Raw genomic sequence first — 14,302 nt, forward strand, 5'->3', positions numbered from 1 at the left:
TCGTCACCCCCGGCGTGGGGTGCCGCGGGGCGCCGTGGGGCGCCGTGGGGCGGGGGGAAAGCCTCGCCAGCCCCACACCTGAACCTCTCCTGCGTGCCCGCGCCGCAGCCGCCGCGGCAGGGGGTCCACGGCGACCAGGCCGACCAGCCGCAGGCCACGGCACAGGCCACGGCCTGGCACGTCACCGTCCCGGCCTGGCACACGCTGGGGGACGGGCAGCGGGGTCGGCCGCGGGGACACGCCAGGGACACCCCCGGGGGGGGGGGGGGGCACAGGGTGGGGGGACATGGGGACACTGAGGGACACCCCGACAGGGTGCGGGGGGGGGGGGATGTGGGGACACACGGGGACACCCCGACGGGGGCTCAGGGTGGGGGGACACGGGGACACCCGAGGGACACCCCCGGGGGGGGGGGGCACAGGGTGGGGGGACACGGGGACACCCGAGGGACACCCCGGGGGGGGGGGGGCACAGGGTGGGGGGACACGGGGACACCCGAGGGACACCCCGGGGGGGGGGGGGCACAGGGTGGAGGGACATGGGGACACCCGAGGGACACCCCAGGGGGGGGCACAGGGTGGGGGGACACGGGGACACCGAGGGACACCCCGGGGGGGGGGGGGCACAGGGGGGGGGGACACGGGGACACCCGAGGGACACCCCCGGGGGGGGGCACAGGGTGGGGGGACACGGGGACACCGAGGGACACCCCGTGGGGGGGGCACAGGGTGGGCAGGGGACGTGGGGACACTGAGGGACACCCCGACAGGGTGCGGGGGGGGGGACACGTGGGGACACACGGGGACACCCCGACGGGGGCTCAGGGTGGGGGGACACAGGGACACCGAGGGACACCCCGGGGGGGGGGGGTGCAGGGTGAGGGGACATGGGGACGGGTGAGGGACACCCCGATGGGGCACGGGGGGGGGGTCGGGGGGGTCACAGGGACACACGAGGGACACCCCGAGGGGGGCATAGGCAGGGAGGGGGGACATGGGGACACCCCCACGGGGCATGGGGGGGGGGGGGGGATGTGGGGACACCGAGGGACACCCCGATGGGGCGCAGGGGGGGGGACACGGGGACACCGAGGGACACCCCAGGGGGGCGCAGGGGGGGGACACGGGGACACCAAGGGACACCCCGATGGGGCGCAGGGGGGGGGACACGGGGACACCGAGGGACACCCCAGGGGGGCGCAGGGGGGGGACACGGGGACACCAAGGGACACCCGATGGGGCGCGGGGGGGGGACACGGGGACACCCGAGGGACACCCCAGGGGGGGCACAGGGTGGGGGGACACGGGGACACCCGAGGGACACCCCAGGGGGGGGGCTCAGGGTGGGGGGACACGGGGACACCCGAGGGACACCCCAGGGGGGGCACAGGGTGGGCAGGGGACGTGGGGACACTGAGGGACACCCCGACAGGGTGCGGGGGGGGGGGGGGGCACGTGGGGACACACGGGGACACCCCGACGGGGGCTCAGGGTGGGGGGACACGGGGACACCCGAGGGACACCCCCGGGGGGCGCAGGGGGGGGACATGGGGACACCAAGGGACACCCCGATGGGGCGCAGGGGGGGGGACACGGGGACACCGAGGGACACCCCGGGGGGGCGCAGGGGGGCTCGGGGGGTCACAGGGACACCCCCATGGGGCACAGGCAAGGTGGGGGGACACGGGGACATGTGAGGGACACCTCGATGGGGCGCGGGGGGGGGATGCGGGGACACCAAGGGACACCCCAGGGAGCGCGGGGGGGGGGGGACGTGGGGACACGCGGGGACACGGCGGGGGGCTCGGGGGGGGCCGGGGGCCAGCGCTCACCACCGGCGGCAGCCCCAGGCGAAGGCCTCGCCGGGTCCCCGCTGTCCCCCGGGGAGGTGACACCGACACCCCCCGGCCCCCACGCACCCCCCCGCCTGCAGGAACAGCCCCGGGGGGCACCGGCACCCTGCGGGGGGGGCGGGGGGGGGGGTGTCAGCCCCCTTGTCACCCCACACCCCCCTTTTGTCACCTCACACCCCCCTTCTGTCACCGCGCTGCCCCCCAGGCCCCTGTGTCCCCCCCAACGCCCCGTGTCCCCCCCCAGCCCCCCACTTTGTCACCCCGTGCCCCCCACCCCCTGTGTCCCCCCCAGGCCCCTGTGTCCCCCCCCAGCCCCCCATTTTATCACCCCGTGCCCCCCACCCCCTGTGTCCCCCCCAGGCCCCTGTGTCCCCCCCAGGCCCCCGTGTCCCCCCCCAGCCCCCCATTTTATCACCCCGTGCCCCCCACCCCCTGTGTCCCCCGTGTCCCCCCCGACGCCCCGTGTCCCCCCCCAGCCCCCCATTTTGTCACCCCGTGCCCCCCACCCCCTGTGTCCCCCGTGTCCCCCCCCAGCCCCCCATTTTGTCACCCCGTGCCCCCCACCCCGTGTCCCCCGTGTCCCCCCCAGACCCCCGTGTCCCCCCCCAGCCCCTCATTTTGTCACCCCGTGCCCCCCACCCCCTGTGTCCCCCGTGTCCCCCCCAGACCCCCGTGTCCCCCCCAATGCCCCGTGTCCCCCCCCCCAGCCCCCCATTTTGTCACCACGCCGCCCCCCACCTCCCCGTGCCCCCCCCCCCCAGACCCCTTTCTGTCACCACGCTGCCCCCCCAGGCCACTGCGTCCCCCCGCAGCCCCCCGTGTCCCCCCCAATTCCCCCGTGTCCCCCCCCAGCCCCCCACTTTGTCACCCCGTGCCCCCCACCCCCTGTGTCCCCTGTGTCCCCCCACGTCCCCCAGCTCCCCCAAGCCCCCTGTGCCCCCCAGGGCCCCCCCCGGCCCCCCATGTCCACCTCCAGCCCCGCCAGTGCCCCCCCAGCCCCCCCATGCCCCCCATGGCCCCCAGCCCCCCAAGCCCCCCCACCCCCCTGTGCCCCCCAGCCCCCCATGCCCCCCCAGTCCCCCCAGTGCCCTCCGGCCCCCTGTGCCCCCCATGTCCCCCAAGCCCCCCCAGCCCCCTGTGCCCCCCAAGCCCCCCCAGCCCCCTTTGCCCCCCCCCGTGCCCCCCCCCCCCGGCTCTCACCCTCCTGGCAGGGGCTGGGGCAGGTGCCGTTGGCGCTCAGGTCCCCACAGGTTGGGGGGCAGGGGGGCAGCCGCCCCCCCTCGCAGTCGCCCCCCCGCACAAACACCATCGGGGGGGCACAGGCTGGGGGTGGGGGGGGTGGGGAGGGCGCTCAGGGACGGGGTGATGGTTCCCCCCCCCCCCCCATCACCCCAGCGCCGGGTGTCTGTCCCCCCCCCCCCGAAACCACCCCCCAAGGGGTGCCGTGTTCCCCCCCCCCAGCCCCATACCTGGGGGGTCCCCGCAGGGCTGGAGGTTGCAGGGCTGGACCTGGAGGGCCCCCCCCGGGCAGGGCCGACCCCCGTTTTTCGGGGGGGGGTCACTGCAGCTCCGCAGGCGGCTCCGCACGCCCCCCCCGCAGGAGGCGTCGCAGGGGGACCAGGGCCCCCAGGCTGCCCAGCCCCCCGGCACTGGGGGGAGGACGGGGGGGGGGGTGGCATCAGCACGTGGGGGTCCCAGCCCCTGGGGGTCCCACCCCATGGCGGTCCCACCCCATGGTGGCCCCAACCCCTGGGGGTCCCAGCCCCTGGGGGTCCCAGTCCATGATGGCCCCAACCCATGATGGTGGTCCCAGCCCATGGTGGCCCTGGCCCATGGTGGCCCCAGGCCATGGAGGTCCCACACATGGGGGTCCCAGTCCATGGTGGTCCCAGTCCATGGTGGTCCCAGACCATGATGGTCCCAGACCATGGTGGTCCCAGACATGGAGGTCCCAGCCCACGGTGGTCCCAGCCCATGGTGGCCCTGGCCCATGGTGGTCCCAGTCCATGATGGTGGTCCCACCCCATGGTGTCCCCAGCCCATGATGGTCCCAGCCCATGATGGTGGTCCCACCCCATGGTGTCCCCAGCCCATGATGGTCCCAACCCATGATGGTCCCAACCCATGATGGTGGTACCAGCCCATGGTGGCCCCAGACCATGGTGGTCCAAGACATGGTGGCCCCAGCCCACGGTGGTCCCAGTCCATGATGGTCCCAGCCCATGATGGTGGCCCTGGCCCATGGTCATCCCACCCCATGGTGGAAGTCCCAAACCATGATGGTGGTCCCAGCCCATGGTGGTCCCAGCCCATGATGGTGGCCCTGGCCCATGGTCATCCCACCCCATGGTGGAAGTCCCAAACCATGATGGTGGTCCCAACCAATGGGGGTCCCAGCCAATGAGGGTCCCAGCCCTTGGGGGTCCCAGCCCATGATGGTCCCACCCCACGGTAGCCCCAACCCATGATGGTCCCAACCCATGGTGGCCCTGGCCCATGGTGGTCCCAGCCTGTGGTGGTCCCAGCCCATGATGGTGGCCCCAGCCCATGATGGTCCCAACCCATGGTGGCCCCAGCCCATGATGGTGGCCCCAGCCCATGGTGGCCCCAGCCCATGATGGTGGCCCCAACCCACGGTGGCCCCAGCCCATGATGGTCCCAACCCATGGTGGCCCCAGCCCATGATGGTGGCCCCAGCCCATGGTTGTCCCAGCCCATGATGGTGGCCCCAGCCCATGGTGGCCCCAGCCCATGATGGTCCCAGCCCATGATGGTGGTCCCAGCCCATGATGTGGCCCCAGCCCATGATGGTGGCCCCAGCCCATGGTGGCCCCAGCCCATGATGGTCCCAGCCCATGATGGTGGTCCCAGCCCATGATGTGGCCCCAGCCCATGATGGTGGCCCCAGCCCATGATGGTTCCAACCCATGGTGGCCCCAGCCCATGATGGTGGCCCCAGCCCATGGTGGCCCCAGCCCATGATGGTGGTCCCAACCCATGGTGGCCCTGGCCCATGGTTGTCCCAGCCCATGGTGGCCCCAGCCCATGGTGGCCCCAACCATGGTGGCCCCAGCCCATGATGGTGGCCCCAGCCCATGATGGTGGCCCCAGCCCACGGTGGCCCCAGCCCATGGTGGTCCCAGCCCATGGTGGTCCCAGCCCATGGTGGTAGCCCCAGCCCACGGTGGCCCCAGCCCTTGATGGTCCCAACCCATGGTGGCCCCAGCCCATGATGGTGGCCCCAGCCCATGATGGTGGCCCCAACCCACGGTGGTCCCAGCCCATGATGGTGGCCCCAGCCCATGATGGTGGCCCCAACCCACGGTGGTCCCAGCCCATGATGGTGGTCCCAACCCATGGTGGCCCTGGCCCATGGTTGTCCCAGCCCATGGTGGCCCCAGCCCATGGTGGCCCCAGCCCGTGGGGGTCCCGTCCCGGGGGTACCTGGGCACGCGCGCAGGAAGCAGTGGCGGGTGTCGAGGTGGGGGCAGCCCCCCGCGGGCAGGGCCCCCCCCCGCAGCGGGAGCCGGCGGCGCAGGGAGACCCCCAGGCCGCAGGAGTGGGTGCAGGACCCCCAGCCCCCCCAGGGGGACGGGCCGCAGTCGCCTGCGGGGGGGGGGAGGGGGGGCAGAGACGGGGGGGGGGGGTCAGGGCTGCCCCGGGGGGAGCCCCACAGCGCCGGGGGACCCCGGCCCCCACCCTTGCCCCCCCTCCCAACCTTGGTGCCCCCCACACTGTTACCCCCCCCCCCCAGATCTGGTGCCCCCCCACCCCGGATCCCCCAACCCCAGCACCCCCCAAATCCTGGTGCCCCCCCACCCCGGAGCCCCCCACACTGTTACCCCCCCCCCCAGCTCTGGTGCCCCCCCACCCCAGTGCCCCCCAACCACAGAGCCCCCCCAAGCCCTAGTGCCCCCCAACCCCAGCACCCCCAAACCCTGGTGCCCCCCCCCAACCCTGGTGCCCCCCACCCCCCCCCAAACCCAGCCCCCCGGCTCCCCCCCCCTCACCTGGGGGGGTCGGGACCCCCGTCAGAGCCGGTGCCGTCGTGGCCCGCGGGGTCACTGCGGGGGGGCCAGTGGGTGCTGCCCCCCCGGGGGGGCCGGTGGCCGTGGACGGGGTGCCGGGGGGTGTCGGGGTGCCGGGGGGGGCAACGCTCAGCTCCGGGCCCCCCGGCACCGTGGGGGGGGTCTCGGTCCCCGGCTGCCCTGGGGAGGGGGGGGGGGGGGGGGGACACGACACAGAATGGTCTCCAGAGCCCCCCCTCCCCGCCCCCCCCCCAGCCCCCCAACCTCCCCCCAGGACCCTCCAGGTCCTGCCCCCCCCCTCCCCCCGGTTCTGCCCCACAGCAGGTACCTGGGGGGGTGGGCTCTGAGCTGTCGGGGGCGGCCACCGGGGGGGTCACCGGGGGGGTCAGCGGTGGGGGAGTCACCAACGTCACCGTCACCGCCCCGAGCCGGGCAGGGGGCACTTTGGGGGCAGAACAGAGGGGGCAGGAGAAAGGCACCCATGGGGGGGGGGGGGTGCGTATGGGGGGGGGGGGGGAGTAGGCTGGGGTGCCCCCCCCCATCCCCACCTCCCCCGTACCTGGGGGGCAGCCCAGCAGCTCGATGGGGCCGGGGGGGCCGGGGGGCAGGAGGCGGACGTGGCGGGCCTGCACCATTCTGCCCAGTAACCGCGCGGCCGGCGTACTGGGGTCCCCGTCCCCCTGGGAGAGCTGGGGGGGGGGGGGGACGGGGGACATGAGTGGGGGGGGGGGGCTGTGACCGTGACCCCCATATCGCCCCCGTGACATGGGCTCCCGTGACCCCCATATCACCCCATACCTCCCTGTGCCCCCCCGTGCCCCCCATACCTCCCCGTGCCCCCCCTGTACCCCCAGTGCCCCCCCCGCCCCCCATGCCCCCCTGTGCCCCCCCATACCTCCCCACACCTCCCCCTGCCCCCCCGTGCCCCCCCCATACCTCCCAATGCCCCCCCATACCTCCCTCTGCCCCCCATACCCCCCCGGGCCCCCCAAGCACCCCATACCGCCCCATACCTCCCTGTGCCCCCCATACCCCCCCGTGCCCCCCCATACCTCCCCATATGCCCCATGCCCCCCCACACCCCCCTGTGCCCCCCCACACTGCCCCATACCCCCCTGTGCCCCCCCGTGACCCCCCATACCTCCCCATGTCCCCTGTGCCCCCCCGTGCCCCCCCACACCGCCCCATACCTCCCCCTGCCCCCCATACCCCCTCGTGCCCCCCCACACCGCCCCATGTCCCCTGTGCCCCCCTGTGCCCCCCCATACTGCCCCATACCTCCCCCTGCCCCCCTGTGCCCCCCCATACCTCCCCCTGCCCCCCATACCCCCCCGTGCCCCCCCATACCGCCCCATACCTCCCCCTGCCCCCCATACCCCCTCGTGCCCCCCCACACCGCCCCATGTCCCCTGTGCCCCCCTGTGCCCCCCCATACTGCCCCATACCTCCCCCTGCCCCCCTGTGCCCCCCCATACCTCCCCCTGCCCCCCATACCCCCCCGTGCCCCCCCATACCGCCCCACACCTCCCCCTGCCCCCCCACACCCCCGGTGTCCCCAGTGCCCCCCGCCCGGGCTCACCTCCCCCCGCTGCCCCCCACCGCCCGGGCGGTGCCAGCGGGTGCCGTCGGCGCTGAACTCCAGCAGGACGGGGGCGAGGGGGGCGTCGGAGCCCGGCACCGTCACCCCTGCGCGGGGACACGCGTCACCCCCACCGCCACCGCCGCCACCACCGCCACGGCCACCAACACCAACACCACGGCCACCAACACGGCCACCAACAGCACGGCCACCAACAGCACCACGGCCACCACCACGGCCACCAACACCAACACCACGGCCACCAACACGGCCACCAACAGCGCCACGGCCACCAACACCATGGCCACCAACACCAACACCACGGCCACCAACAGCGCCACTGCCACCAACACCAACACCATGGCCACCAACACCAACACCACGGCCACCAACAGCGCCACGGCCACCAACACGGCCACCAACAGCGCCGCTGCCACCATCACGGCCACCAACACCAACACCATGGCCACCAACACCACGGCCACCAACACCAACACCACGGCCACCAACACCACGGCCACCAACAGCGCCACTGCCACCAACACCAACACCATGGCCACCAACAGCGCCACTGCCACCACCACGGCCACCAACACCAACACCATGGCCACCAACAGCACCACGGCCACCAACACCACGGCCACCAACACCAACACCACGGCCACCAACAGCGCCACTGCCACCAACACCAACACCATGGCCACCAACACCACGGCCACCAACACCAACACCACGGCCACCAACACCACTGCCACCAACACCAACACCATGGCCACCAACACCAACACCACGGCCACCAACACCAACACCACGGCCACCAACACCACGGCCACCAACAGCGCCACTGCCACCACCATGGCCACCAACACCAACACCATGGCCACCAACACCACGGCCACCAACACCAACACCACGGCCACCAACACCACTACCACAGCCACCAACAGCGCCACTGCCACCACCACGGCCACCAACACCAACACTACCACCACCAACAGCGCCACTGCCACCAACACCACGGCCACCAACACCAACACCACGGCCACCAACACCAACACCACAGCCACCAACAGCACCACTGCCACCAACACCAACACCATGGCCACCAACACCAACACCACAGCCACCAACACGGCCACCAACAGCACCATGGCCACCACCATGGCCACCAACACCACTGCCACCACTATGGCCACCAACACCATGGCCACCAAACCAACACCACCGCCACCAACACCAACACCACTGCCACCACCATTGCCACCAACACCGCTGCCGCCACCACCGCCACCAACACCACGGCCACCACCACCACTGCCACCACCACGGCCACCAACACCAACACCATGGTTGCCAACACCACTGCCACCACCACCAACACCACTGCCACCACCAGTGCCACTGCCACCACCACGGCCACCAACACCACGGCCACCAACACCATCACTGCCACCACCACTGCCACCAACACCAACACCACCACTGCCACCAACACCACCACTGCCACCAACAGCGCCACTGCCACCAACAGTGCCACTGCCACCAACACCACGGCCACCAACACCAACACCACGGCCACCAACACCAACACCATGGCCACCAACACCAACACCACGGCCACCACCACCAACACCACAGCCACCAACACGGCCACCAACACCACGGCCACCAACACCACAGCCACCAAACCAACACCACCGCCACCAACACCAACACCACGGCCACCAACACCACTGCCACCACCATGGCCACCAACACCATTGCCACCAGCACCGCTGCCGCCACCACCGCCACCAACACCAACACCATGGTCACCACCACCACTGCCACCAACACCAACACCACTGCCACCACCACGGCCACCAACACCAACACCACCACGGCCACCAACACCAACACCGCCACCACCACGGCCACCAACACCAACACCACCACGGCCACCAACACCAACACCACCAACACCACTGCCACCAACACCAACACCGCTGCCACCAACAGCGCCACTGCCACCACCACTGTCACCACCACCAACACCACCACCGCCACCACCGCCCCCACCCCTGTCACCTCCCCCACCCCCCGCACCGCCACCAGCGCCAGGCGGGCACCCACCGGTGACGTTGGTGGCCTCCAGCAGGTCCAGCTGCAGGAAGGGGGGGGGGTCGGGGCGCAGCCCCCGTGGGCCTCCTCCAGGGCCAGGTTGGCGATGCCCAAGGGGCCGTAGCAGGGGTCTGGGGGGGGGGGACGACACACAGCGTCGGGACGAGGGGGGGGGACACACACACAGCCCCCCTCCCCCTGCCCCCTGCCCCCTACACATGCGGGGGGGGGGGGGGGGGTGTCTCTTACCGCCGGGGGGGGGCAGCGGGAAGGTGAGGAGGGGGCTGCCGGGGGGTTCCGTCGCCGGGGGGGCGGGGGGCTCCGTGGTCGTCAGGGGGGGCACGGCCGTCCCGTTGTCACCTGCGGCGGGGACAGTCGCCGTACGGTGCTGGGGGGGGGCAACTGAGGGGGGCGGGACACCCCCCCCCCCCCCAACACCCACCTGCCCCCCCCCCCGCCCCCCCCCAGACTCACCGGCCGGGGCGCAGGAGCAGCAGGAGTCCCATGGCCCTGCGGGGGGGGGTCACTGTCACCGTGAGGGTCCCTTGACCACCACCCGCCCCCCCCGCCGTGGGATGCCACCACCCCCCAGTCCTGCGGGGGGGTCACTGGCACCGTGAGGGTCCCTTTATACCCCCCCGGGGTCACCTGAGCCCTATGGGGGGGGGGGTCACTGTCACCGTGAGGGTCCCCCCCTGTCCCCCCCCCCCGAGGTCACCCCGGCCCTATGGGGGGGTCACTGTCACCCTGAGGGTCCCCCTGAGCCCCCCCCCAGTGTCACCCCAGTGCTATGTGGTGGGGGGGGGGTCATTGTCACCCTGAGGGTCCCCCCCGCTCTATGGGGGGTCACTGTCACCGTGAGGGTCCCCCTGAGCCCCCCCTGGTGTCACCCCAGCGCTATGGGGGGGGGGGTCACTGTCACCCTGAGGGTCCCCCCCAGCCCTATGGGGGGGTCACTGTCACCCTGAGGGTCCCCCTGAGCCCCCCCCCAGTGTCACCCCAGTGCTATGTGGTGGGGGGGGCGTCACTGTCACCCTGAGGGTCCCCCCCGCTCTATGGGGGGGTCACTGTCACCCTGAGGGTCCCCCTGAGCCCCCCCCCGGTGTCACCCCAGCGCTATGGGGGGGGGGTCACTGTCACCCTGAGGGTCCCCCTGAGCCCCCCCCCAGTGTCACCCCAGTGCTATGTGGTGGGGGGGCGTCACTGTCACCCTGAGGGTCCCCCCAGCCCTATGGGGGGGTCACTGTCACCCTGAGGGTCCCCCTGAGCCCCCCTCAGTGTCACCCCAGCGCTATGGGGGGGGGGTCACTGTCACCCTGAGGGTCCCCCTGAGCCCCCCCCCAGTGTCACCCCAGTGCTATGTGGTGGCGGGGGGGGTCACTGTCACCCTGAGGGTCCCCCCAGCCCTATGGGGGGGTCACTGTCACCCTGAGGGTCCCCCTGAGCCCCCCCCCAGTGTCACCCCAGTGCTATGTGGTGGCGGGGGGGGTCACTGTCACCCTGAGGGTCCCCCCAGCCCTATGGGGGGGGTCACTGTCACCCTGAGGGTTCCCCCCGTCCCCCCCGCCCCGGGGTTCCCCCGCCCTATGGGGGGGTCACTGTCACCGTGAGGGTCCCCCCCCGCTCTATGGGGGGGTCACTGTCACCCTGAGGGTCCCCCTGAGCCCCCCCCCCCGCCGTGGAATGCCACCACCCAGGGCCCTGCCGGCGCGTCCCTGTCACCGGGAGGGGTTGTTGTGTGTGTGTGTGTCCCCCCCCCTCCAACATGTCCCCCCCCCCAGCCCTCACCGGGGGGCAGGCGGCGGCGCGGGGGGGGCAGTAGGGCCAGCAGCGGACGGTGGGGCCGGGCAGGCACTGGCAGACCCGGCAGGGCCCCCCCCGCCAGCGCTCCCCCACCGCCCACCGCCGCCCCCCCCGCTGGCACTGCGGGCACGGCGGCGGCCGGCACCTGCGGGGGGGGGGGGGGGGGGATCAGCGGGGAGACCCCCCCACACACACACCCCCATAGGACCCCCCCCCACCCCCCCGTGGCAGCCCCCCCGCCTTGGGATCCACCCGTGGGAGCCCCCCCCCCCTCCGTGGGAACGCACCCCTGGGCTCCCCCCCCCCTCCGTGGGAGCCCCCCCACCCATAGGAGCCTCCCCCCGTGGGAACCCCCTCTTCAGAGCCCCCCCCCTCCATCTAGCCCCCCCGTGGGACACCCCCCCCCCCGTTAAACCCCACCCTCCCCCGCGCCGTGGGAGCCCCCTCTCCAGCCCCCCCCCCCCCCCGCATGGATCGGACCCCCCCTGTGGGAGCCCCCCACCCATCGGAGCCCCTCCGTGGGAATTCCCCCCCCCCCCCCCCGCGCCGTGGGACCCCCCTCTTCAGACCCCGGGCGGGCTCTGAGCCCCCAAGGTGGGGGGGGGGGGGGGGGGGGAGCTTGGGACCCCCCCTACGGGACCCCTCCGTTAAACCCCCCCCCCCCCCCCCCCCCGAGCTTGGGATCCCCCCCGTGGGACCCCCCCCTACGGGACACCCCCCCCCCCGCCCCGTGCTGCCCCCCCCCCCTCACCGGCGGGCCTTGCGGTAGATGCCCCGGCAGCTGCGCCCCCCCCCGCGGCGGGGGGGGTCGGTGGGGCTGCGGAAAGCCCACTGCACGCTTTGGCTACCGCAGGGGCCGGGACACTCGCCCCACGCCGACCACGCCGACCAGCCGCAGTGCACTGGGAAGCGGGGGGGGGCGATTAAACCCGGGGGGGGGGGGGGGGCAACCCACCCCCCCCCCCACCCCCCCCCCCACGCCCCCCCCCCCGGGACCCACCGGCGCAGGCGGGGTGGGGGCGGCAGCGCCGGAGCGCCCCCTCCAGGCAAGTGCAGAGGCGACAATTGAGGGTCACCGCGTCCCCCGGGCGGTAGCGGACCCCCCCCGCCACACACGGGCACTCGCGGGGGGGCACGCACTGGCCTTCGGGGGCCAGCACTAGCCCCGCTGGGCACCAGCACCCTGCGTGAATTGCGGGGGGGGGGGGGGATTAAAGGAATGGGGGGGGGAGGGGGTGACAGACCACCCCCATGGGGGGGGTCGCCATGGGTGGGGGTGTCCCCCCCGTCGTCCCCCCCCCCCCGTCCCGTCTCACCGGGGGTGCAGGGTCCCTCCTGGGGGCAGGGGGGGCCGGCGGCGAGGTGGGCGCAGGTGGCGGGGCAGGGGGGGCAGGGCAGGGGGCGCAGCCCCCCCGGGCAGGCCGAGGCCGTGGGGCAGCCGTCTGTGGGGCAGGGGGCTGGCGGGGAGGGGGGGGGTGAGCACCCAGGGAGCCCACCCACCCCACGGAGGACGCGAGACCCACGAAGGGCCACCCGCCCCATGGAAGACACCCGCCCCATAGAGAACACCCGCCCCATGGAGAACACCCCCACCCACAGAGACCCCCCCCCCCCCCACCCCATAGAGACCCCCTGCCCCATAGAGACCACCCCACCCACACAGACACACCCCCCCCCACAGAGCCCACCCATGGAGCCCACCCATCCCACAGAGACCACCCACCCCATAGAGACACCCCCCCCCCCACCCACGGAGCCCACCCACCCCATAGAGCCCACCCACCCCATGGAAACCATCTACCCCATGGAGCCCACCCATCCCACAGAGACCACCCACCCCATAGAGCCCACCCATGCATGGAGACCCCCTACCCCATGGAGCCCACCACCCCACAGAGCCCACGGAGCCCACCCACCCCATGGAGCCCACCCACTTCACAGACCCCACCGACCCCCGGAGCCCACCCACCCCACGGAGACCCCCCCCACCCATGGAGCCCACCTACCCCATGGAGACCACCCACCCCATGGAGACCCCCCCACCCATGGAGCTCATCTACCCCATGGAGACCACCCACCCCACGGAGACCCCCCCACCCATGGAGCCCATCTACCCCATGGAGCCCACCCACCCCACGGAGACACCCCCCCACACCCATGGAGACCCCCCACCCCATGGAGACCCCCCCACCCATGGACCCCATCTACCCCATGGAGACCACCTACCCCATGGAGCCCACCCACCCCACGGAGACACCCCCACCCATGGAGCCCACCCACCCCACGGAGACACCCCCCCACACCCATGGAGCCCACCCACCCCATAGAGCCCACCCACGCATGGAGCCCAGCTACCCCATGGAGACCACCCACCCCATGGAGACCCCCCCACCCATGGAGCCCATCTACCCCATGGAGACCACCCACCCCACGGACACCACCCGTCCCATCAGAGCCCTCCCACCCCATGGAGCCCACCCATGCATGGAGACCACCTACCCCACGGAGCCCACCCACCCTACAGACCCCACCACCCCCCGGAGCCCACCCACCCCATGGAGACCCCACCACCCATGGAGCCCACCTACCCCATGGAGACCACCCACCCCACGGAGACCCCCCCCCACCCATGGAGCCCACCCACGCATGGAGCCCACCCACCCTACAGACCCCACCACCCCACAGAGCCCACCCACCCCACGGAGCCCACCCACCCCATCAGAGCCCTCCCACCCCATAGATCCCCCCCCCGGCCCCACACCCACCCATCTGGAGGGCGGCGGGGGTCTCTGCGGGCGGGTCGGGGCAGGGTCGCCCGCCGTTGTGGGGGGGTCTGCAGTCCCGCCGCCGCAGCCGCACCCCCCCGCACTCCTCCGGGCAACCCGACCAGGGCGACCACTCGCCCCCAGGAGCCGTCCACTGCGGCGGGGGGGGGGCAG

General features: G+C 73.5%; 1 protein-coding gene across 1 annotated transcript in view; it reads right to left on the reverse strand.

Moving 5' to 3' along the window:
- The window catches only part of LOC141738201 (SCO-spondin-like), a 94,247-nt gene that overhangs the window by 41,696 nt on the left and 38,249 nt on the right, over positions 1 to 14,302 (reverse strand). The window contains 16 exon segments of the mRNA XM_074573392.1: positions 79 to 204; positions 1,833 to 1,959; positions 3,054 to 3,176; positions 3,323 to 3,502; positions 5,298 to 5,459; positions 5,864 to 6,061; positions 6,210 to 6,323; positions 6,441 to 6,570; positions 7,461 to 7,567; positions 9,573 to 9,603; positions 9,645 to 9,691; positions 9,810 to 9,920; positions 11,378 to 11,508; positions 12,115 to 12,265; positions 12,364 to 12,546; positions 12,680 to 12,820. Of these exon segments, the coding sequence (XP_074429493.1) occupies positions 79 to 204; positions 1,833 to 1,959; positions 3,054 to 3,176; positions 3,323 to 3,502; positions 5,298 to 5,459; positions 5,864 to 6,061; positions 6,210 to 6,323; positions 6,441 to 6,570; positions 7,461 to 7,567; positions 9,573 to 9,603; positions 9,645 to 9,691; positions 9,810 to 9,920; positions 11,378 to 11,508; positions 12,115 to 12,265; positions 12,364 to 12,546; positions 12,680 to 12,820 (2,062 nt within the window).

The sequence above is a fragment of the Larus michahellis genome, chromosome 2 (assembly GCF_964199755.1).
Source record: "Larus michahellis chromosome 2, bLarMic1.1, whole genome shotgun sequence".
NCBI classification, from domain to species: Eukaryota; Metazoa; Chordata; class Aves; order Charadriiformes; family Laridae; genus Larus; species Larus michahellis.